The sequence below is a fragment of the Eulemur rufifrons genome, chromosome 7 (genome assembly GCF_041146395.1).
Source record: "Eulemur rufifrons isolate Redbay chromosome 7, OSU_ERuf_1, whole genome shotgun sequence".
NCBI lineage: Eukaryota > Metazoa > Chordata > Mammalia > Primates > Lemuridae > Eulemur > Eulemur rufifrons.
Window position 1 is genome coordinate 78451804 of NC_090989.1, and position 27166 is coordinate 78478969.

At 35.8% G+C, this 27166-nt stretch overlaps 1 protein-coding gene across 3 annotated transcripts in view; it reads right to left on the reverse strand.

Moving 5' to 3' along the window:
* VPS8 (VPS8 subunit of CORVET complex) overlaps window positions 1-27166 on the reverse strand; it is a 205136-nt gene that overhangs the window by 117457 nt on the left and 60513 nt on the right. For all 3 annotated transcript variants that reach the window (XM_069472823.1, XM_069472821.1, XM_069472822.1), the window contains 5 exons: window positions 18326-18372; window positions 14796-15018; window positions 11581-11670; window positions 8801-8852; window positions 1296-1338 (listed from right to left, as the gene is read on the reverse strand). In XM_069472823.1, coding sequence (XP_069328924.1) covers window positions 1296-1338; window positions 8801-8852; window positions 11581-11670; window positions 14796-15018; window positions 18326-18372 — 455 coding nt within the window. The remainder of the gene's footprint in view (window positions 1-1295; window positions 1339-8800; window positions 8853-11580; window positions 11671-14795; window positions 15019-18325; window positions 18373-27166) is intronic.

The following is a 27166-nucleotide window of genomic DNA, read 5'->3' on the forward strand; positions in this document are numbered from 1 at the left end:
AGTTACATTTTATTATTTTAATTTATTTATTTATGTATTTTGAGAAAGAGTCTCAGTCTGTTGCCCTGGGCTAGAGTGCAGTGGCATCATCATAACTCACTGCAACTTACAAACTGCAAGGCTCAAGCGATCCTCCTGCCTCAGCCTCCCTAATAGCTGGGACTACAGGAGCACGCCACCAGTAATTTTTCTATTTCAGTTACTTTTAAACCAGTGGCTCTAAGGATGGTGAGTATAGACAGGGAAAGAGCCAGGCTAGTAAATGTCTGGAAAATGCCTGCAATAGGATAAGCCTTCACGGAGAGAAGAGTTAGAAATTCACTCTACAGTTTTACTTCCAAATCAGACCTTCTCTAGGGCTAATGACTTGCCTTACAGGCTGAATTTTACAAATGTCTTCTAAACATTTACTTGTTTAACACACCCACTCTTGTGAATATGTCTTCTTTTTTTCTATTTCTTTTTTAACGGTGGGGATAAATTTTAAGACTTTTTGAACTAATCATCGATTTTCAGTGTTAGATTAGAGACAACTGGATGCTAACATATTCTAGAGTTTAAAGAGGATACAGCACTAAGTAAATGCTGCATACGTTCCTCTACACTAAATAATCAATGTAGCAAGTGTGTAACAGGTCTCAAAATTAACTCTGATGCTAGACAGAAGCTAAAATGATGCTCTGACAGGTTCTGCCATCTTCCTACCTTCCTGCCAACCAACCGTCTACCCAAGAGTTCTATCAGGACTTAATTCTGAGCCTGCGTACTCTATCAGCATGAACTCTCCCCCAGGAGTCAGCAGATAAACATTCCAGCTTTACCTCCGTCACTAACTTTTTCATGATTTAAATAAATCTCTTGCCCTTATATATAAAATAGACACTAGACACAATACAAACCCCACAGAGTTGTCAGTAGTAAAAGTATTAATAAAATACTCTACATCAGGGCTTCTCAACCTCAGCCCTATTGATACTTTAGGCCAGATAATTCTCTGTTGTAGGGACTAATCTGTGCACTGTAGGGTGCTTGGCATCATCCTTCACCTCTACCCATGAGATAACAGTAGTGTCCCTACTCTATCCCCAGTTATAACAACCAAAAATGTCTCTGGACATTGTCAAACACCTCCGAGGGGCAGGGGACAAAAATCACCCATGGTTGAAAACCACTGCTCTACATAAAAGAACTCTGAAAAATGAAAAGCACTATTCAGATAACAGTATTTCTAAAAAAATATGGTGGAAAAATATAGAGAGAACATATACACAGACAAATAAATAAATAAATTTTACCTAATATAGACAAGAAGCTTGTTTCCCATAACAACTTGTTCATCTAAAATAGAAAGAAAAGTATCTTCAGCAATTCTCTCTCAAAATCTTTTCAGAAATATAATATTTATGTGGAAACAAAAAATAAAATTTGTCATTTAAGGTAAGGTAAATATATTCCTAAATAACAGAAAATTGAGATAAGACCACTTAAACTATTACTTTTTGAATTTCCATTAGAATCTTTTCACAGACACAAAATCAACATGAGTCATTCAAGGATACATGTAGAAGGAATACATCTGAAGGTGGAGATCTATGAATTGTTGGCCTCACCACTAGCTGGGGACCAGGGGAAGGTGTAGAGTAGTCAATGAATTAATGAATTGTAGACCACGACCAATTAATTAATGTGAAGCCATAACTATATAATGTCTTCTCATTTGTAACATGGATTTTTACCACCCAGTGTCCTAGGGCTGAAAAGACCATTGTTCCCAAATGTCTAAAGTAATGATCTTTAGGACCCTTTCTATTCTAAATTATGTTAAAAAACCATAAGATTCCTTCATCTGATGATATAAGCCTATTTCTTTGACTAAAAGAAATAAAAAAGATAACCTGACCAAGTTTTAGGCCAAGGGGGTCAAGGGCAACACAGAATGGAGTAGGAGTACCAAAAAGGGTGAAATAATCAGCAATGCTTACAGTATGCAGATTATAGGAATCTGTGGTTAATAACGAAGAACTGAAGTTTCCATTTTTGGTATATGAATACTGGACATAATGCAAGCAAGTGTACGTCTTTTATTAGCAATATTAATAATTCATAAATACTCTAAATCTGTGATGTTGTTAGTGCAAATAAACTTAAATTGCTTAACATTGTATGAAAAATCCAAATTGTATGAATTATTAACATTTTGCTTCAATTCCAAATGTTATTTGATCCATCTCAACCTAGTCAAGACACCCTTAAGGTCACAAATGACTGACAGCCATGTAGAGGAGCAACTGAAACTGCAGACCTCCATGCTGCAACCACATATTCAAATGCTTTCCAACAAAAAGCAAACACAATGAGTCATTAAAAGGTTAGTTAAGTTTAAAATTAACAAATAGTTTTCATTTTTGAAATTATTAAGTACATAGTAGTTAGATTTTTACAAAACAATGTACATTTCTAAGTATATCTAATTGAAGTTTCTTGAATGCTGCCTTATTTGATTACAACGAATTAATGCAGCCTTCCAACATTGAAAAGGATCCCCACCCCTGGTCTGGGCCCAAACCTGAAACCTCCCTTCAATAACAGGATACAAGGCAAGAACTATGGTAAAGGCCTAGCTAAAAATAATGATAATAATTAGTGGCTGTCCCCATTTGCTTCTCTATAATTGCCACTCTGGAGCCACGCAGCTGGTGGTCATAAAGATTCTTAATTTTCTCCCCATAGCTGGTATCCATAAAGATTCTTAGCTTTCTCTATAGACAACATCACCTTTTTGAAACCTAGGGGTAGTTTCTCAGATATCTTCCAGGTCCGGCATTCTGATGGAACAGTTGATCCACCCAGACCAGCAGCCCATACCAAAGAACTGACTCAATTGGTCTTGTGACCCCCCACCCAAGAACCTGGTCAGCAAAGAAGACAATTTCTACAATCCTATGGTTCGGCCCCAAACCCAGCCAATTAGCAGATTCGATCGCCTCAAAACTGTCTTTAAAAATCCTGTCTCCCAAAGTCTCAGGGAAGAGGATTTGAGAAATTTCTCTGTCTCCCCCATTTAACGCTATGCAGAATAAAGACTTTCCCCTGCCATAAAACCTGCTGACTCAGCATGTTGGCGGCTTCTTGGACAGAGGGCAAATGAACCTGGCTGGGCAGCAACAAACCGCCCTGCAGTTTTGATAACAATCCAGTATATGAAAAACCAAGAAAACAGAACATACTCTTTAAGAGAAAAGGAAATCAATGAAGTCCAACCCTGAGATGAACAAAATGTTAGAATAAATAAAGATTTAAAAATAATTATCCTCAATGAAGTAAAACAAAATATGTTTCAATGCCTTAAAAGTTCAACAGATAAATGAAGAGTTGCAGCAGAAGAACAGAAACAAAAAAGAACTAAATGGAAATTGCAGACTGAAAAGTTTAATTGTTGGAAACAAAAATTCACTAAGTGGATTTAACAGCTGAATTGACATAAAAGAGGAAAGAACAAATGAATCTGAAAGTAGAGAAACAGAAATCATCCAAGGTGAGGAATAGAGAGAAAAAAAAAGACCAAATCAAACAAAAACAAAACCCAGAGGGACAGACCTCTGAAACAGTAGAGTAAGGACCTCCAAAAATCTGCTCCTTCATAAAAGCAATGAAAACACTGGTGAAAACTGTGAAAATCAACTTTTTCAGAAATCTTGAAATTAACTAAAAATTTGCCATAACCTGTTTATTCAAGAAAAATGCCTGAATCTCAGCAAGAATAGTAAGCTTTAGACAGTTTTAACTTTACCTAGAGTCATACGCTTTCCCCAGCTTCATTGTAGTTGTGAAAACCACTATTGCCTCACAAATTTGACAGCTGTGAAAACCAGCAACTTAGCAGCCACCCAAGGGGCAAGGGGCAGAATGGGTCTGGAGCTCCACAAAAGCCCCACTCTCAGAGAATTGCCACTGTGTGACCTATTTGGCAGCTTACTTAAAAGCTCCATTCTCAGGGCTTACCTTTCTTTGTCCTGAAGCAGCACTATCCCCTGGGCATTTATGAAACAATCAGTGCTACTGTTTAACATTCCAGCTGCCTGAGACAGTGTTAGAAGTTGGGGACTAATAAGAGGCTCACCAAAAACTTAAAAGGAAAAAGTGGAGAATGGGAGACCTGCAGGGAGGTTTGAAAAGTTTGTGAACTAAAATAAAATTTTAACTTCCCCCCGCAACAGCTGACTGAATGGACTTGGCCAACAGGACACCACCCCCCCATGAGCAAAAAAAAATGATAAAGTTGAGTTGCGACACGCCTAGTTATGTCCTGTCCCTTTTGGAGTTATTCTTTGTAACAATAAGATACAAAATCATTAAAAGGCCTAAGGCCATGGAAGACAAAGGTTAAACAATATCTGCAGGTCATCAATTTACTTAACAGATTACTTGAGTCTCAGTATATGTCCAGTATATGTCCAGTGGCTTGTCTCTGATTAACAGATTTCCTTATCTTAACTTAAAACATTCCAAGCCTTTAGATAAAGCTTCATTTGTTTAACCAATTACAAATCAAAGAATCTTTAAACCCACCTATAATCTGTAATCCCCCAATTCGAGCTGTCCTGCCTTTCTGGGCCAGACTAATGTACACTTTCCATGTATTGATTTATGACTTTACGTATAATTCCTGTCGCCCTGAAATGCATAAAACCAAACTGTAATCCAATCACAGCAACATTACTTGCTCATGGCTCTCTGGGCCATAATAACACATATTCAGCTCAGAATAAACCCCTATAAATTATTTTACAGAGTTCGGGTTCTTTTCGATTGACAAGCTCCAACATACTCCTAGAATTCTAAAAGGATATGTGAGGGGCTTTGCACATACCCAGGGAAGACCTGAAAGACCCTAATCTACAACCCATGGCTAACTTTGAGGCTCTCTGCAGACAGGAAGGAAAGGCAATGGCAGAATTGTAAAGTGCCTGCAGAGAACTGAAAATTCTCAAATAAAATGAATAAAGAACTGACAGAATTGAAGTGAGAAATAAACAATTCAACAATAATAATGGAGACTTCAATATCCCACTTTCAATAACAGATAGAACAATTAGATGATGAACAGATTTAAATTACAAAAATCCATAATGAAAGAGGAGACATCACTACTGACCTCATAGAAATAAGAGGAATTAAAAAGGAATACTATAAACAACTATATGCCAACAAAGTAGATCATGTAAATGAAATGGTCGAATGCCTAGAAATTCGCAAACTACCAAAACTGAAACAAACTGACTCAACAGAAATAGATAATCTGAATAGACTCTAACAAACAAAGATATCGAATTAATGCTGTGGTCGGAATGTGTCTCCTAAAATTCATGTGTTGGAAACTTAATCCCCAATGCAACAGTGTTGGGAGGTGTTTAGATCATGAGGGCTCCACCCTCACGTATGGATTAATGGTGTTATAAAAAGGGCTTGCAGGAGTGGGCTCACTCCTTTTCTACTCTTTTGCCAAGAGAGGACCTAACTTGTGTCTCTGCTTGCCCTTCTGCCTTCTGCCATGTAAGGATGCAGTAAGAAGGCCTTCACCAGACACCAGATGCCAGTGCCTTGATTTTGGACTTCTCAGCCTTCAAAAATAAGTTTCTGCTCTTTATATATTACCCAGTCTCAGGTATTCTGCCATAGCAGCACAAAACAGACTAAAACAACTAATAATTTTAAAACTTCCAACAAAGAAAAGCCCAGGGCTACATGGCTTCATTAATGAATTCTACCAGACATTTAAAAAATTAACACTAATCCTTCACAAACTCTTCCAAACAATAAAAGAGAGAACACTACCCAACTCATTCTATGAAGCAAAAACATACCAAGTCAGTAAGTATACTCTGATACTGACTAGTATTCTTTTCATTCCAAGATACCAAAAGAAAATAAAACTGTAGAACAGTATCTCTTATGAATATAGACACATAAATCTTTGAAAAATACTAGCAAACTGAATCCAGCAACATACAAAAATCATTTTAAACCAAGTAAGACTTCTTCTAAGAATGCAAGTTTGGCTTAACATATAGAAATCAAATAGGTCATATTAATAAAACAAAGGACAAAAACCACAAGATCATTTTAATAGATGCAGAAAAAGCATCTGATAAAATCCAATACTCTTTCATGTTAAAAAACACTCAAGAAACTAGGAGAACAAACTTCCTGAAAAGGGTAAGACCATCTATATCAAATTTAATGGTGAAATACTGAATTCTTTCCCCCTAAGATCAGGAAAAAGACAGAGATGTCCATTCTTGCCATGTCTGTTCAACACTGTATTAGGGGTTCTAGCCAGGCCAGTTAGGGAAGAAAAAGAATTAAAGGGATTGAGATTAGAAAGGAAGAATTAAAATTATCTCTATTTGCAGATGGCATGGTCTGAACTTTCCTGAGAAAATTCTAAGAAATCAACTAAAAAAATTAGCACAAATGAATTCAGCGAAGATGTAGGACACAAGATGAATATACAAAAACCAGTTCTATTTCTACACACTAGCAACGAACACTCTGAAAACAAAATTAAGGAAACAATTCCATTTATAATAGCATCAAAATGAATAAAACACTTAGGAACAGATTGAACAAAAGAAGTATATGACTTATACAATGAAAATGGAAAACATTTTTGAAAGAAATGCAAGAAGATCTAAATAAATGGAAAGCTATCCTATGTTCATGGATTAAAACACAATACTCCCCAAAGTGATCTATAACTTTAAAGCAATCCTTATAAAAATCTCAGCCACCTTTTCTGCAGAAATTGGGAAAGCAAATTGATTTTAAGACCAAAATAAATGGAGAAACACATAATATTCATAGATTAGCAAACTTTATAGTGTTCAGACAGTAATTCTCTCCCCAAATTAATCTATAGATTAATACAATCCCACATAAAATTCCAATAAGCTTTTTTAATGAAACTAATTAGCTGATTTTTAAGTTTATGTGGAAAGGCAAACAACCTGAACTAGATAAACTAATTTTGATAAAGAAAAACAAAGTTGGAGGACTTAAGTTATCAGATTTCAAGACTTACTGTAAAGTTACAATAATCAAGACAGTGTATTATTGGCATAAGGATAGACATCTAGATCAATGTAACAGAATAGAGAGCACAGAAATAGACCCATCTTTATGCAGTCAACTGACCTTTAAACAAAGGTGTCAAAGTAGTTCAATGGAAACAATCAATATAATCTTAATAAGCAGTACAGGAGTAACTGAAAGCTGTATGGAAAAAAAAATCCTTGAACTTTACCTTTTATCATATACAAAAATTAACTCAACATGAACTATATAGACCTAAATACAAGTGTTAAAACTATTACATTTCTATAAGAAAATATGGGAGAAAATCTTTACAACATTGAATTGGACAAAGATTTGCTAAACAGAACACCAAATGCCTACACTACAAAAAAAAAAAAAAAAAAGACAGAAAGCAAGAAAGAAAAAAATAAAATGGACTTCATGAAGAGTAAAAACTTTTGCTCTTTGAAAAACATGATTAAGAAAACAAAAAAGCAATCTCTGGACTGCAAGAAAATTTTTGCAAATGTATATTGAAAAAGGGGCTTGCATCCAGACTACATTAAAAGCTCTGGTGGCGAGGTCACTCATTCAGAACTCTTACAATTCAATAATATGAAAACAACCCCCCAGCCCCTCCCTACCAATTAAAAAAAGGGCTAAACATTTAAATAGCCAATTCACAAAAGAAGATATGTGACTAGCCAATAAATACATGAAGAGATAATTAATATCACTAATTATAAGTTAAATAAAAATTAAAATCTCAATGTAATACCATTATGCACTCATTAGAATGGCTAAAGTTTAAATAAGATTTTAAAAGACTGACAATATCAAAGGCTTGCAAGGATGTGAAACAACTGGAACTCTCATACAATGATGAGACAGCAAAATGATACAACCATGTGGCAAAACCATATAGCAGTAACTCAGAAAGTAAAACATACATTTACCATATAATCCAACCACTCCAATCCTGGGGATTTGCCCAAGACAAATGAACACATATGCCCATACAGAAACATTCATAGCTAGGGGCCAGGAATGGGGGGTAAGGGCAACATGAGGAATATTTGTGGCAATACAACTGTTCTGTATCTTGATTTTATCAATATGAATATCCACCTGTGATACTGTACTTTAGTTCTGCAACATGTTATCACTGGGGAAACTGGGTGAAGTGCATACGGATCTCTATGTGTCATTTCTCACAATTACACGTGAATCTACAGTTAGTTCAAAATGTTTAATTAAAAAAAAAACTTGTTCCCAAATGTTATAACAGTATTATTCACAGTAGTCCCAAACTTAAAGCAACTCAAATGTCTATCAACTGGTGAATGAATAAACAAATTATGGTATATTTGATCCATGGAATACCATACGGCAGTAAAAGGGAACAAAATATTAATACATATAACAACATAGATGAATCTCAAAAAATAAAAGAAACCACCAAAGATTGCATACTATATATTAATAATTCTATTGACATGGAGCGCACTGCCTGGAGGAGGGCTGTGGGGAAAAGATCAGGTACAAAGGGCAGGAGGAAACGTTTTCGTATGAGAAACTTCTACAGTTTCATTCTGGTGGTGGTTACATGATTACATATGATTACCAAAATTCACACTGCACACATATAATTAGTAAATTTTATAACATGTAAATAATACCTTAAAATACAAAAAAGAGAAAAAAGTAAGGTTTGGAAAATTAATACCTGTTAGCGTTTTTCCTGCATTCAGAGGAGGAGCAATGACTCTGAAAAGTTTCTGCATTAAAATAGGAAAATAATTACCATCATCTCAAAGAACATTTTTAGAAAGATAATCAAGAATTTTATGCTATTAATCACCATTCTTTGATGGAATTAGATAGTTATTTGGTATTGAGATTAAATATAAAAACTTTTAATGTATACATGAAATGTTTAGAAGGGTCACCAAGAAATAATCATTGTCATATTCCTCACTGAAAGAAACCATTTAATAAATACCAGTTACACAAAGGTGCTTGTTGAGATTATAATTTCTGATATAAAGTATCCTTAGGTTCTTAAAAGAGCTTTATTCTTTAAAAAATAGTAAGCAAGCGATGACCATCCCACCAAAGCGGTAATGAAGATTACTTTAAACTGAAAACATCTGAACAATCAGCTGCCACAGAAAGAAACATTATACAAACTTAAGCAAAGCCTCCCAAAAATATAGCCGCCATGGACCTCCCCGCCTCCCTCAGAGGGAGTTTCCTGTTGGGGAGAAGACTGACCCTTAGCACCAGGAAGTGCAAATTCAGTTGTACATTAACATCAAAAAGCCCAAAAGAACTTTCTATACTTTGTGCCACTGAAGACCTAACTCTACCCCCCATTTTTGTTAAGCTGGTATATAAACCTTTGCCTCTGGCTATTCAGCAGGGCTACTCACCACTGAGTCCTCCCACACACATATGAATACAGCTTGTCTTTTCTCCTACTAATCTGTATATTGCCATCCCCCTCACCACTGGGACCTAAACACAAGGCACTACTTTTACCTCAGAACAGCCGAAACTAGAACTAATGAAAGATTTCAGAGGCTAATAGTAGTCATCTCAAATGTGACGACACTGTCTTTCATTCTTAAAAATCTAGAAAATTTCAAAAGGCAGGACATCTCTTAATTCAGAACTCTTGAAGTATTAAAATAGCTAAACCTTAAACACTAAAAAGTGATTTCCTCATAGGCAGGGAATTTTAAAAGAGGAATCGCAAGATACACCTAAACCTCCCACTGCTAAAATCTCCAAGTGACTGCTTAATGGCAAGTACTAAGCTCCTACTAAAAGCCACTAAACTTGAAAACTACTCTGAACACAAAACAAGGCAGCCTCAATAGCCCAGTATTACATTTGAGATATACAGGTATAAATGTAAACCAGATTGTGAGGAATAAAAAACCCACACGGAGCAAAAATTTCAAAAGCAATGTAATAAAAATACAGCAATCATTTCTATCAATATGAAATGCAGGCCGGGCGCGGTGGCTCACGCCTGTAATCCTAGCACTCTGGGAGGCCGAGGTGGGCGGATCGTTTGAGCTCAGGAGTTCGAGACCAGCCTGAGCAAGAGCGAGACCCCATCTCTACTAAAAATAGAAAGAAATTATATGGACAGCTAAAAATATATATAGAAAAAATTAGTCGGGCATGGTGGCACATGCCTGTAGTCCCAGCTACTCGGGAGGCTGAGACAGGAGGATCGCTTGAGCTCAGGAGTTTGAGGTTGCTGTGAGCTAGGCTAACGCCACGGCACTCACTCTAGCCTGGGCAACAGAGTGAGACTCTGTCTCAAAAAAAAAAAAAAAAAAAAAAAATATGAAATGCATCAAAATAGAATCTGTTTTTGAGGGATTGTTTGGAGAGAAACTAGAAACTGCATTAATTCTTACTAATCATGACTTAGTTGTGGCACAGAGAACTTTTCTACACGTAAGGAGGGACTGGACCTCCCAGAGGAGGCAGCTCTCAGGGCAGTACTGGACCTTGGTGAGGAAGCAGCTGAGACGTGTTCAAGGGTAAAAACTACCTACTTGATATACAGACAATCAGGGCTGAAACCAGGGGAAGTTCGGTGGGCACTAATTTTAGAAGCTGACCAAGAGAAGAGAGGTACAACCAAAATTGAACAGTTATGAATTAGAGGGATACTCACCCTAATCAGGCTTAATGTGCTTAAAGAAACTGGAACTATCGTAAAATGACTACTGACTTCAAATACTGAAGATAGTTTTGGATGACAATAAATTTGCAAAATGTTGACCAGATGGCTTCAGTGTATGCCTGGCTTGAGGTACGTTAATCACTATAACAAAGCATTGGGCTGGGAGAGCACTATATGTGTGTTCAACCCATTTCCCACAATTCTGCCCTCAAATTTAAGACAAACAGCAAGAAGGATATGAGGTCTGGTTCTTCTTAAAATAAGCCCAAATGCTTTTTACATTCTCTTGGTAAGGAGAATAAAAAATGATAACGAATGCTATAAAACTGTGGATTGAGGAAACTAACAAGTTAGCAATTAAAAAATAACGGTCTCCTCCCATTTTCAGGACCTTTCATCAGCAGCAGAATATATCTGCAGATAGCATTACCCAATAGTACATTTATAAATATGATAATTATATATAATAAATTTCTTATACCTTTTGGGTAACTTACAGTATCAAAAATCTTACGGAGAAAAAAATGTAAAGTCTAACAAGCAAGCATTACTTTAAATGGCATCTATTGTTCCCTGGTATTAGAATACCTACCTGTGTCAATAAGAAAGAAAGCAATAGCAAAAGGTATGAAATTAAAGAATACCTAAAGATCCCAAGCTAAAATGGGCACAAGTCTAATAAATTTACAAGAAATTTTGAAATGACTGGATAGAAAGAGAAACTAATTATAGCAAATGGAGAATAGGAAAAAAATTAATAGGCAATGTTAAATATGTGTCCAAGTTAGAAAGTATTTTACCTCCATCGGACTAATAAATTCATTCATGCCTCTGTTGTACACGTAGATCATAGCATCATATAAACGATTTTCCCAACACATAAGAACTACCTGTAAAAAGGAAAAGCTTCTTGGTCTATACAATTTAATAAGTCTCACCAATTATTTTCCTTACAGCTTTAATAATGCAGAAGATCCTGAATTTCCTTCTCTAATTTTTCTTATTTCTTCTCTGATAAAAATTAAAATTGAAGTACTCAAACACAATGCCAGGGGAAGAGCTGTTGTAGGTTCAATACTATTAATACTTTAGTGTACAATATACAATAGTATAATAGTTTAATAGCAACTTTTAAACATCCTTCAATGTCTAATTTTATTTCCTTTCTATCCTCCCCTTTTCAATATCCATTTTACCTCTGGTCAATAGTTCTACAAACATTTACTTAACACCTATATTCAGGCCCTCTCCTCGGCACTGGGGATGAAGTGATGGATACAACAAATCCAGACCCGTCCCTACCCTTAGAGGACTTATATTCATCTTGAACACTCACCAAAAGAGGGGAGAGGCACAAAATGCTGTGTGAGTTAAGAATTTGGGAAGACACTCCATTACACAAACAATCCATTATTTACAAAGGTGATAAATATTATAAACCTGACTTGATCTGGAGTATTCAAAAAGTCATCCCTGAGGAGGCAACATTTAAACTGGGACTTAAAGGATGGATAGATGAGTGCCAAAAGCAGAAATGGAAACTAGGGATTTTGTGGGCAAAAGCAGCAGTAAGGATGAAGAACCTAAGGTGAAAGTGAGCTTGAAGTGTTTAAGGATGGAAAGAAATCAACTTGAGAAAATATGTAGGAATAGGACTAGATACGACTTGGCATATAGAATACTCTATATTCTGTCCAAATGAGAGCTATAGAATACTATAGAGTGGCAAGAGGGCTGAAGGAGAAGAGCAGAGGTCAGCAGAAGAGAATGACAAGGAGAAGCCGGGGAGGCAGGAGGGAAAATGGGACTGAGGTGTCTTGGGAGAGTCCTTCTAGAGAAGGCAAGTTCTGGGACCTCCCCTCTCTCAGCCAGTGCCATGATCATACATCTCTCCACTGATGATAGGCACATTTACAGCTTCAGTCCTAACCTCCCCTCCAACCACTTACTTATATCTTCACCTAAATGAAGCTATCTCAAAATAAAATGGCAAACTAGAACTTCTGATTTCATCTTTCAAACTTAGACCTGCCTTTTCTTATTTTTTTCTTAAAGGAATCACTATCCACCTTGTTTCTCTAGCCAAAAAACTAGACATCATCCTTAACTTCTCTCATTCCCACAGCCTCACACCGTCACATTCAATCCATCAGCAAATCAATTCTACCTACAAAACATCCAAAATCAGGCCATCTCACTGCTACCATCTCTGGCCAGAATATCTCCTGCACCAGCCGCCTACCTGGTCTCTTTGCTTCCTCTGTACTTGGCCCCTATCCCTCATTCTGCTGCCCCTAAAGCAAGCTAGAGTGTTTTTGCTTACACTTTCTAATGATTTTTCATAGCACTTGGAATAAAATGGAAAATTTTGTACCTTGCTCTGCAAGATCTACTTCTCTCTTTCACCAGGCTCCAGATCTGCTTGCCTTTTTCCTGTTACTTACACACCAAAGCATAACTCCTTTATTTTTCTCATTAGCTCCTGCTTTTACCTACAACAATCTTCTCTTCCAAGATCTTTGCATTACTGATCCCTTCTTGTCATTCCAATTCCAAGACTCGATGTTGCCTCCTCAGAAAGGGTTTCTACAATTAGCCAATCTAAGGTAGCCTCTCATTCTCTACCATACTTCCCTGTTTGATTTTAATACAACACTTGTTTTTGGATATTTTCTGGTTTGTTTACATATATCTGTTTACTATCAAACTTTTCTGCCAAAAATTTAAGCTTTAAGAGAGGACAAGCCTTGTTCACCAGGGACACTGAAGCATCCTCAGAGCCTGAGGCTAAATAAAGGTTTCTTGAATAAATAAATGCTGCTAAAAGAATCAGTAAAATAAAGATTGAAAAATATCACTAGATATAGTGGACATAGAAGCCATTGCTGACTCTAGTAAAAGTAAGACTGAAGTTATTAGATGTGAAAAAATGAAAAGCAACCTTGACAATGCTTTCAAGAAATCTGGCTGTGACTGGGAGGAGTGAGATGGGGTAGTTACCTACAGAGAAGAAAGGGAGAAGGATTGATATAGAGACATGAGAAACTGAGGGGAAGACTTGTTAGTTGTTGTTTTAACATAAAAAAGACTAGAGCGTATTTACATGGTGTTGGGGAAAATCTGAAAATGTTGGAAAGAGAAGAAATTAAAAATTTCTCCTATTATGTGACAAGTAAATAAAGCTAGATTGATAACACACTCTCAAATCATTGGGCCTGTTGTCAGACTATGAAGACTATTAGGAGCTTCCAAAAAGAAAACAATAACCAAACTCCTCATTTCTATGTGATTTTGCACACACTAAAAAACGTTTGGTTTAAGGCCTTTGGTGTAAGTCACCCATATTCAAGCTCAGGAGGGTTTAGCACCTTGGCGGGAGTAACATGCTCATTATTAGGACTAATGTGAAACTAAAGAATTGAATTGTGAAATGTCTTAGCCAGAATAGATACTGCTCCTCAATTAAGGACTGAAACTTATTGTGGGGACCTTAGATAAACTGGAGGTATTTTATTAAAAGTCCTATAATTTGCCTCTTATACCATGTTCTGCATTTCAAAATTCAACTATGGACTTAACATACTAGCTCTTATTAAAAAAAAATGGCATCATACTCTTTATAGGCATATTCTATTACTCATGTGAAAGTACCCATAGTGGAAATTCACTTGCTGAATGAAAACTGTATTAATAAACAAACAAACTGATGAAGAAAGATCAGTCAACAAGCATTTATTGAGCAACTACTAAATGCAAACTGCCAAGAGCTCTGGGGGATGTCAAAGAAATAGAAGACATACTTCCTGGCTTGCAAGCATTTATAATCTAGCTTTCACTTGAGTTAAGTCCTAAGAAATACACTGATAAATACAAATTTATAAGACATCTTACCAAAAGTGCTCAATAAATAATTAGGGTTTTTAGAAGGCAGAGTGAGGCCTGATCGGTCAGATAAATATCATCAATAGAGAAATAATGTTTATTTTGTAAGTTAGTAGACTGTCAATAAACTCACCTGTTGAATATCCAGGCTGGTGATATCCATATGTACAATAAGGGCTTCCACATTTTCCATTAACTTCTTATCTTGGAAATGAACGATCAAGTCTTTCATTACCTGGGGTGTGATACCCACCAATTTATCACTTAAAATATATGGCTCAAGACACTCCAAAAACACTCCTTTGGCCACTGAATTCTCACTTAATTTGTCATACATTTGGCTAAACAAGAGATCCCTATAACAGAATGGGAAAGAATATTTTTAGGAACATTTCAAATATCCATTAAATTTAGTCTGATAAGTATATCCCTCATCCTTTCCCTATTTTAACTTACTCATGAGTTTATTAAAAACAGGAACAATATTTATATAGAGCCTTATATTACAAAAACCTTTTACATATACAATTTCAATTAATCTTGCCAATGATTCTTTTATAAACAAGAAAAGTTGAATAAGTTAAATTTTTTGTTAAAAGTCACATTGATAACAAGTAAGAGTCAGAATTTGAATCTAGCCTTCTGGCTTAATCCTCTGCTCAGTCTATTAGGACGTACTATTTTTTAAAGACAACACTTACATGGCAGGTAACAGGGTGGACATAATGAAGTAGAAAAAAAAATCAAAAAGGACTATTCATGATTTATTCTTTCCTTCTTCCCGGTATCTAAATATTTCTAGTTGACCTGAAGAGCCAATATGCTTCTTTATCTAACTGTAAGCCTTTGCTTCATAAAAGGTATGGGTAGTGATTATTGATGGGAGAAGGTGAAAAATGTTTAATATTTAAAATATATACCTAGAAACAATTTTATTACAGAAACAAAATTTTTTTAAATTACTCTAAATGTCAATACTCTCAACAATGTTTTATTTATTTCATATTACTTCTGTAAATAGTCCATAAATAATTTGAGTTATACTCGGCACAGATATAATTTTGAATTCTATTTTCATGCAAGATTATATGACAAGCATTATTCTAAGTTGCTATATACTCTTTAAAATTACCATTTTGTCTAACTTACAATGCTTCAATATGCTGAAAATAGTTACTTAACTGTTCCTGTATAGTATTGGATATATCACATATTTCCACACTAAGTGATGCCACAATGAACATCTACATGTACATCCTTTCCCATTTTAGGGGCTTAATGCCTAAGTCATTCGACTTTTAGAACTTCATCATAAGTGAAAAAGTAACGAAAAATTTTCTGGCGCTTGAAATATGTTACGAAATTATCTTCAAAAAGCATCACAGCACCAATTTACATTGCCACTAGCAATGTATAATCATACCAGTTTCACCAGATAATTGTGAGTTTATCTCCTCCAATAACTTAATAAGTACAAATTAGACATCATTGTTTTCAATTCTTTGATGACTGGCAAAATTGAATATTTTCCATGTTTCCATTTATAAACTGTATTGCTCTGTATCATTTACTTATTTGTTCATTCCACTTTTTTGAATACAAAAACTGTGCTAATTTTATTTGCCTGTTAGGATTATTTATTTATTTTTTTCCTAAATGTATCATTTCTTTATAGTACATCACGTCAATTATGGAAAGTAGATGTTATGGTCTTTCACAACAAGTGCCACAAAAGGTCAAGGAAGCTCTTAAAAGGAGTGGGAGGGGGGTTTTGCCTCATCTGAAGTCCTGGAACGGGACAGGTAGAAAACAGACTGGCTACAACCGCACCAGAACCACGTGCCACCTTTCAATAAACAACATTTGCAATGTCCTGGGGAAAATCCATATCCATTTTTTTCCTCAAATGCACAGATGTAATTTTGTATCATTTTCCCCTCCATATTTATCAGAACATTTTTCATGTGAATTTTATTTTAATCAATAGTACATCATATTTTTGTGATTACTAATTACTAGCCAAGCAAAAGAAACTAAGATTAATGAAGTTTTACCATAAGAAAGAAAAAGTAACAAAATAACTACTGAATTCAAAGAAAATGTCGTATTTCCTAGCCCTTGCACTCTGTAATGTGTTGTTAAAAATCAAATGCTAAGGAAGATAATTACATATTTTAGCTCAGTACAGAAAGCCATGGTGAGGAGAATTAAAGAAAGCTAAAAATTCAGTAAACAGAGCATAAAAGTTGACAAACAAGGTACTCTAGTGACAAAGATGGCATGTAATGCCGGTAAGATTCTTGGCAAAACTACATGCTTCTTTCTGACTTAATCAGAAGCTATAACAAAGAAGCAAGAAAAATAAGTATCAGTAACTCCTACCTGCACTTCCACCATAAAATAAACAAAACAAAATTCCAAGATATGGTCTCATTCTGGGAGAATATTTATTAGAGCATCAAGAGAGGAAGAGAAAGAAAAGTATACAAAAAAATGTTTAGCTTTTATGTTTATTTCTATATTTAGGCACTATTCTCCAGCATGCTGACTTGTTTCCTACAAGGGCTGACTTCAGAATGCTGTTTACCATTGCAAGCTCAGCCTCCCTATGGCTGGCGTAACAGAAAATCCATCATGAATAATGGAAGGCCAAAGAGATTTTTCTATAAACTTCCTTTATATTAATATTCATATTAAAGATATTTTTGGAGTTTATCATTTGTAACTTCAAATACAGAAAAATGGTTAACTTCACTTTGTACATTATCAATTTTATAATTTTTTTAAAATATGGAGAACTGTTCTGATGATGAAATAATTATAAATTCAGAACTGTCTGAAGGGAGCAAGGGCATCAATCCTAACACTTGCCAATCTACACTAAACATATAACCAGAATCAAATAAATAAATTCCCACTGAATATAAGTTCTATTACTTAGTATTTAGTTACTAGTTCTGTTTACTTGGGGTTCAAATTTATTCCAATGTTTTAGCTATAGTGTTACGTAATTATCTAGTGAAAATAATAATACCTCTCTCGTTGCTATAAAAATTAGATAAGTTGCTATAACATTACATCAATTAATGTAAAGAGCTTAGAACAATAGCTTGCTATTAGTATGAAAAAACATAATTAGCACAAGTGAGTTAATTTATACAGTTAACTATTTAAACTAAAAAGGCCAATTTAAGAGTTTATTTATACTGACTTCCTTTAAGCAAAAAGGCTCCAGAAAACCAATACTGCATAAGCACAATGAATCTAGGTTTTTGGGTGGTATGAAATACTGTGCTTTAGTGATGGTTCATAAAAGAGTATATATGGAAAAAAAAAAAGAAAGAAAAGAGTACATATATATTGCATGAATCATACACCTTTTACTTCCAGAACCTCTAAGCAGTATTGCTCTTTTGTTGGTTATGTTCTTCACCTCCATTATATTGCCACACAAATACACAGATGATACACTCATAGCATCTATTTTAGAGAAGTTAATTTTATTAGGCAAATGGACTGAAAACTGTTAAAAAAATCAAATTTATATAATTTCTTAAAAAACCTATCCAGTCAAATTCACAGAATTCATAGCAGTGAATTATACATAAACAAGAGGCTACCTGGGTTCAAAATAATTGAACCTGACAGGCAATGCATACTTACTTTCGCTGCAGCAGAAGGCAGTAATCAACTATGACAGGCACCATGTCCTGTAAAGGAACCATAAAGAAAGCATCAGCCCCACACCCCTATTCAATGGCCTATTGATAATGAAAGACGTCTGCTTAAGATGCTGTTAGATTGTTGGGAGGATATAACTTTGTACCATGCTTTTGGCACTCTGTGACCAAAGTCTTAAAAATATGATAACACTTTGACCCAGTAATTCTGTTTCTGGAAACTTATCCTAAATACATTTAAGAAAAAAAAAATTTTTTTAATGCATTAGGACATTCACTGCAGCTTTATAACAGAAGCAGCAAGAAAAGGAAGGGAACAGGAAGTGGAAAAGGGAAAAGAAGAAATTTTAATTAAATTGAATATATTACATGGGAAAATTGTTAAGTAAATTTAGCTATTTAAATAAAATATTATGTGTACAGTACAAGTTTATAAAGAGTTTACAATAACATTAAAACAAATACTAGGTGAAAATGTGTATTTATCGCTCAGATTTGTAAATAAAACTTGCAAAGAAAAAAAATACATCAAATTGATAATAGGATATAGTCGGTCCTGTTGGTGGCTCAGGTGATTAAGGCTGTACATATTTTGCCACAATCCTCCAGACCAGCTATTTTAATTAAGGTTGATTTAATTTCTCAGTTTCATAATATTTGGAATGCTTAAAATTCATTATGAATGGACTCATATCAAGTAAATGGCAACCCATAATTTTGGCCCTTTTCAAAGGAAGGAGTTTGAGGGAGAAACAGTAGCTTTATAATGACTTAAAATTGTCAAGTAACCAAGCATCAGATTTTAGCAGTACTCTCATTTTCTGCTGGCTCCAGGGAAATGGTTTCCTTTTTTAAATCCTAGAAAGGTTAGGTTCTAGGCAGAAAAAAAAATTCCATCAGGAGGGAGGAAGCTCTATGTGGAAAAGAGGACTACATGCTAACATCTGCCTGATAAAAAGGTCAAAACTAAGAAACCCTTATTATGTGAGAGAGAGGTGTCTGAAGAAGGACCTACAATCCTGAAAGGATTATAGGGCTACCCCTGACCCGTCTGCTTCCTTAAGTCATAAATATTCCTCATGACTAGATTTATAATCTTACTTAGATTCTTTAAAAATAGGAACTAAAATCACAGATTTGAAAAGTGTTAGAGCTACATCAAATCTGAAACCTGAATGAGAATAAGTGGGCTGGATAAAGGGAGAGTGGGAACCTCCCAAGAAATGTTGGAGAAAATTTAATAAACATCCTTTAAAACATACAGCTGAGCTCCCAAGAAAGTAAGGGCAATACCTAGGGTCTAACAGTGAATAGGACTGAAAACCAAAGGAATAAGCTCCACACTGTCACGTGTCACTGTCACTGATACTAACTTACAGGTTTGTTGGTCACAGAAGCGCTTGAGTTTCAATGCCAGAAAGAAGCTGAATGAAGCCTTAGACCCCTGGAACACAGGGAACTGAAGAGGAGGACCTGCCTAAAACCAAGATTCTTGAAAAACTGCATCCTCGGTGAGAGGAAACTAGGAAAAAAATCTGTCTACTGGCATAGGAAGATGACAAGGAAGGTTTTCTGTCTCAGTCTGGACTCAGTGGGGGTAAATCTGTACTCACCAAGAATCTGTAATCAAGACTCTGTCCACAGGTGGACTTGGGATTTGAATTTATAGTATCTTCTCAGTATGGGAAAAATTGAACTAAGAAGTTAACCTAAAAAGTGATCCTGAAATAGGATACTCCTGGGGTACTTGAAAGAAATGAACTCAGACACTCTCAGCAATAGTCCTGAACATAGGCAAAATAAGGACTACTGACAAAGCCCCACTGAAGATGTGCTCAAAATAAAAAAATTTGAAAGTACCTCATAAAATAATGCACCATGAATGAATGTCAATAGTAGTAGATCGCCAAGATCTCAAATAACATAATTATCAGGTAGAAACTATTTTAAAAAGTGTATTTAAAATGATTAAAGAAATAAAATGACAAATTAAGTGCCTGGCCTAGTACTAAGTACTATGGACAGAGTATAGGGTTTAACAGAGAGTAAAATTAGTGACATCAGATTCATACGTTTAGACAGGTCACTGTGGTGACTGTGTGGTGGGAGGATCTGAAAAACCAAGACTGAAGATGGCTATCACAGCAGTCAAAGAAATAGGAGACTAAACCAAGGTAGTGATGGTAGGCACAAGAATAGTAGACAGAATTAAGAAATATTTATAAGCAAAACTATAGAGTTTGGTGACAAATTGATCATGGGTTGGAAGGCACTGGGAGGAGTCTGGAACTCCTGGGTTTCTGGTTTGAATGATGGTTAAATACAGAGATCACAAAATGAGATAAGGAATGTGGGAGGAGGTGTTAGAAGGAAGAAGCTAAGTGCAATTTGGCCTACACTAGATTTGAGGAACATCTTTACTTAGATGTTGAATAAGAAGACATTGGATATAGTAATCTGAAACATCTGGGTTAGAATTACAGATTTCTAAATTATCAGAGGAAAAAAAATGCCTGTGAATACAACTGTCCAAGGATAACAGAGAGAGATAAAAAGCAGTCAACGATGTATAAAATCCTGAGGAAGACCAATATTTTTGAAATGGTCAGAGGATAGAAACAAAATCCATCTCAGAAACAGTCACAGAGGTTTAAAAGTCAGAAGAGTACAACAGTCACAGGTATCTACAGGATACAGAATTCCAAGAAGGAAGAATAGATCATTGCTGTTTAACACAGCACTGATAACAAATAAAATCTGAAATATGTTCATTGCATTCAGAAACTGTATTCAGAAATTGGTTATTGTTGGTATCTTTAGTAAGAAAGTGTTTCATCTTCCTGATTAGATAGTAAGCGCAGTGATGGGTGAGATTCAGCCTGCAGAGAGTTGAGTGGTAAATGAAGTATTTGGGGGTGGCGGAGGGAAGAAGAAAGAAAGGAAGAGAGGAGTGGGAGAAGAGGGAAGAGGGAAAGGGCATGGGAGAGGGAGAGGAAGAGGAAAAAGGAGAGACAATGGAAGGCAGAGAGACAGAAAACACTAATATATACATAACTGGAATCTCTGAATAAGAAAACTGAAACAATGGAACAGAACAAATAGTTCAAGATATAATGAAGGAAGCTTTCCTGAAATAAAAAGGCTTGAATCTAGATATTGAAAGAGAACATCATATCCCAGGGAAAAACAGCCTACAATGAGACCCAATGCAGCAAAGTTACTGGATTCCAAAAATAAAGAAACAGCCAGGATAACAGATTAGTCACTTAGGAGAGGGAGAAAAAACAACTGAGGCTAGCCTCAGATTTCCCCACAGTGACACTGAATGCCAGAATAATAGAGTAATATTTTCGAGATCCTTAATGAAAACCAAAATGTTTTTCAATATAAAAGTTAGAGACAAACAATTTGAAGACACAACACCTCAAAGAAGATTGTTCTCATGAACCTTTGTGAAGAAGATGCTTCAGCAACCAAGAAATGACTGGGGAAGCAACAGCAAGAGTAGCAGTGGTGAGCATTCACTGTATTTACCTGCAAAAGTAAGCCTCAAACAACATGGGCATGTGGGCATGAGAACAGACACCTTCTGACAATGAGGAAAAGATTTATATTGAGACAAACTGGGAGCAGAAGGAGAAAAGAAGGTGAGAGCTAGAAAAGATTCATGGCCTTATCCGTAAGTTGGTAGTCAAAAGACATCTCCTAAAGCTCACAACTAAAATTGGAACTAGAAGCACATTTAACAGTATAAAAATAAATACTAAGATGATATTGATTAAAATCTAGTGATAGAAGAGAAGGTGAAGGAAAGAAGGAAGAAAAACTATGCTAATTTTATGGTAGCAAGAACTTTTTAGTCAAAGGCTGAATACTTTCCTACTAACACTGGGCTAAGACAAGGGTGTCACTTCTCAAAATCATTTCTAGTCCACATCATATGGGAGGTCACACTGCAACTAGTATTAATAAGGCAAGAAAGAGAAATAAAAGACATCTAATTTAGAAAAGTAGAAGTAAATCTGTCTTTATTCATAGATAACATGATTGTCTATGTAGAAGATCTGCTAGAATATATAAAAAACTACTAGAACTAATCAGGGAGTTTAATGAGATTGCAGGATGGACAACTAATATACTATAATCAATTGTATTCCTATATACCAGAAACAAACAAGCTGAAGTAAAAAAAAAAAAAAATCATTTACAATAGCATCAAAAAAGAGGAATACTACACAACTACCAAAAAAAGACATGCTCTATAAACTAATATAAAAAAGCCTCTAAGATATATTAAGTGGAAAAAATCAGAGTAAAAAATAGCAAATATAGTTTTCTATCATTTGTGTAAAGAGGGAGGAAATATTAATGTGAGAATGGGTAAATATGTGTATAGTTGCATGTATTTCCATAAAGAAAATCTGAAAATATACTTAAAAACTTAGCAACAAGGGTTAAAAGCAAGTAGGAACTAGGCAGGTGGCATTAAGGTGGGAGAGAGACTTGACTTACACATTTTTATACTTCTTGATTTTTGAACTACATGAATATATTACCTCTATAAAAATTAAATTAATGGAATGCTTAAAAAAGAATGAAATCAGGTAATATGACTATGTACAGTCTCAATTCTATGGAAATATAGCTAGCTAGAACATGTAGGCAAGTAAATCACTGATGAAACTCAACCATATTTATGTAAAGCACCTACTATGGACCAGGCACATTACTAGATGTTGACGATACATATTTACCAAAATAGACATATCTTATAGTATGTACAAAGACTTTTAAAAAGTAGTAACAATGAAGTATGATAAAGTTAAGAGAGAGAAAATATGGAATGCCAAGGGAACTTGTAGCAAGGAGGGCTAATCTAAGTTTGCTTTCCTGAGAAAGTGACATTTAAGTGGACACCTGAAAAATAATCATGATCAGCTAAATTGTGGGGAAGAATGGTCCAGTAATAGGGAATAATAGCTTTAGGAAAGTTCAGATGTAAGAGATGACGTAGAACTTTGAGGAACCGAGAGAGGCAGTGTGACCAGAGGACAGAAAGCGGGGAATGGCAATGGATGAGGAAGGGGCAATGCCAAGGGTTCTAGGCTTCATTCTAACAGTCATGGAAAACCACTGATGGGGTTTGAAGCAGGGAAGTGAAATAAAAACGTAAGAAGTGTAGCAGGATTACAAGTGGTTTTGAGTTTCTTTACTTTTGTCACTCATATGAATCAAAAATATAATACAATTACATTAAATAGAATGTAGACTTTATTTCTTCGCAGATCTCTTCTGTTATAGCCACTTGACAACTCTCATTCTCCTGCAACACTTCCCTGGGCCTAAACTCTCTCACCATCTGAAATTTCAAACTTCTGCTCACCTCCTTCTCTTTCTTTATCCAAGGGACTTAGAAATGCCTTTAAAAGAGGACACACACAGGAGACTTCTACTTCAAGGAAGATAGAACAGACCTATTTTTCCCTATTCCTCCACCTAGTACAACTAAAAATCCTGTACAATATATATAACACAAACATAAGGAGACTCTGAAAAGTAGAGAGATGAAGTCAGATATGCTAGTGACCTCAGAACCTGAGAAATGACATAGTATTAAGTTCCCTGCATTTTTCTTTCTAATTCATGTTTCCTAGACTTGGAGCTGAAGAAGCCAGCAACCCAAAAATGCCCATGGGCACAGACCAAAAAAAAAAAAAAAAAAAAGGTCCCAACAAAAGCTTACTCTCTAGCCAAAAAACCAGAAAAAGGGAAACCCAGAAAACCGAAAATTCTTTTAGAAATCACTGCTCCACTCCAGCCAAACACCACAGAGAAAACCATGGCCCCATCCCCACTGTATTGGTTACTTTTATGTGTCAACTTGACTGAGCCAATAGTGGTTGTCCAGATCTTTAGTCAAACATACTCTGGGTGTGTCTGTGTGGGTGTTTTTAGATGAGATTAACTTTTGAATTGGTAGACTGAATAAAGTAGACTGCCCTCCCTAATGTAGGTGGGCCTCATCCAATCAGTTGAAGACCTGAATAGAACAAAAAGGCTGATCCTCCCACGAATACAAGGGAACTTCTCCTGCCTAACTGCTTTGAGCTGGGACACTGGACTCAAAGTGAAACATCAGTTCTTCTTGGGTCTCGAGCTGGCTGGTCTTCAGACTAGGACTTACTCCTTCAGCTCTCCGAGGACTCCAGCTTGCCAACTAGAGAGCTTATGACTGCTCAGCCTGCATAATCACATAAGCTAATTCCTTATAATAAACCTCTTTGTATATGTATATATAAACATATATACATATATGTACATCCTATTGGTTCTATTTCTCTGGAGAAACCTGACTAATAACTCCATTCACACCAGCAAAAACCAAGTGTGGAGCCTAGACTTCTGCCCTCAATAGGACATAGGCAGATGCCTCCATCTTCCCTCTCTCCACCAGGGTGGTAACAGAAAAGGCTGTAGAAAGCCAGGACTTTCATTTCACCAGCCAGTAACAAACCCTGCCCTCACTCCCCTTCACAGTCAGTAAAGACCATGTGGGGAGCCTGGATTTCCACCTACACTACTCCCCACAGGGGTGATATCAGAAGAGGTCTATGAGAGGTAGTGAAGCCACCCTCATTGTTTCAATGGAGGCCACATGTGGAGCAGTAATGAGGCATCCTAATCCTACTAGCCAGTGAGCTATTAGTTGAGGCCCAATAAGAGAGAGGGACTCTTATCCTTGCCCAGCAATAGAGAGGAACACCCCTACTGGGTATCTCTTGGAGGCCCAATGGGGAAACTGGACTTTTACCCCCACCTGGTAGTAAAAAGATGGTACCCTCCCCTTGTCCTGCCAGAGCGGTACTAGAAGAAACCAGCTAAAACAGAGAGTTTACATAAGATCTGGAATCTTACAACATAACACACACAATGTCCAGATTTTAATCAAAAATCACTTGTCATACCAAGAACCAGGAAGATCTCAAACTCAATTAAAAATGACAATTAATAGATGCCAACATTGAGATGACAGAGATGTTAGAATGATCTGATAAAGATTTTTAAAGCAGGCCGGGCGCGGTGGCTCACGCCTGTAATCCTAGCACTCTGGGAGGCCGAGGCGGGTGGATCGCTCGAGGTCAGGAGTTCGAGACCAGCCTGAGCAAGAGCGAGACCCCGTCTCTACTAAAAATAGAAAGACATCATATGGACAACTAAAAATCTATATAGAAAAAATTAGCTGGGCATAGTGGTGCATGCCTGTAGTCCCAGCTACTCGGGAGGCTGAGGCAGTAGGATCGCTTAAGCCCAGGAGTTTGAGGTTGCTGTGAGCTAAGCTGACGCCACGGCACTCACTCTAGCCTGGGAAACAAAGTGAGACTCTGTCTCAACAAAAAAAAAAAAAAAAGATTTTTAAAGCAGCCATCATAAAAGCTGCTTCAATGAGCTATTATGAGCATCCCCGAAACAAGTGAAAATATAGAAAGTTTCATCAAAGAAATAGAAGATATAAAGAACCAAATGGAAATTTTGGAACTGCAAAATACAATAACTGAAATAAAATAACAAAGGATGAGCTCAACAGCCAAATAAAGGGTGACAAGGAAAGAATCAATGAGCTGGAAGAAAGAATAGAAAGTCCCACTCTGAACAAAAGAGAGAAACAGACTAACAACAAAAAAAAAATGAACAGAGACTCAAGGACCTGTGAGACTATAACAAAAGATCTAACTTTCATGTCATTAGTGTCCTGAAAGGAGAGAAGAAAGGGAGCAGGACTGAAAAAGTGTTCCAAGAAATAATGGCTGAAAATGTCCCAAGTTTGGCAACAACAGAATAAACCTAAAGAAATCCAAACCAAAACCCATCATTTTCAAACTTCTGAAAACTAAATTATTTTTTTTTTTAAATCTTGACAGTAGAGTAAGGGAGAGAACAGCTTAGCTATAGAGAAAAACAATTTGAATGACTGGATTTCTCACTAGAAAGCACGGAGCCTAGAGGAAGTGGCACAGTATTTTTCAACTGCTGAAAGAAAACAACTGTCAACCAGAATCCTAAATACAGCACAATATCCTTAAGGAATGAAGGAGAAATCAAGACGTTTGCAGACGAAGAGACTTTGCTGCCAGCAAAACTACCCTAAAAGAATAGCTAATCAAAGTTGTCTAAAATGAAAGGAAACAATAAAAAAGAACCTTGGAACATGAAGAGGGAAGAAAGAGCATGGTAAGCAAAAATGTAAGTAAATACAATAGACATTCTTTCTTCTCTTGAGTTTTCTAACTTATGTTTGATGGTTGAAGCAAAAATTACTAACGCTGTGTGATGTGGTTCTAAATGTATGCAGAGAAAATATTTAAGACAATATATTATAAACAGGGAAGGGTAAGGGAATATAAAGGGAGGTAAGGTTTCTACACAACTTTGACTGGAAAAATGAACACAACAGCAGACTGTAATAAATGCTGTATATGTAACGGAATACCTAGTTAAAAAGCTATACAAAGACATTTATTTAAATACAAATCAAAATGAAATTCTAAAAGTTTTTCAAGTAATCCACCAGAAGGAAAAAGAAAACAAATGAGATAACAAAGAAAACAAAAAGTAAAATGACATTCAAATGACTTAAGCCCAACATATTGATAATTACATTAAATGTAAATGGTCTAGATATGAAAATTAAAAGATAGAGGTTGGCAATATGGATTAAAGAAGTCTAAAAGAAACTCATTTCAAATATAGTTATGTACTACATAGCAATGCTTTGGTCAACAACAGACTACATATACAACAGTGGTTATACTGTAAGCTAAGACTA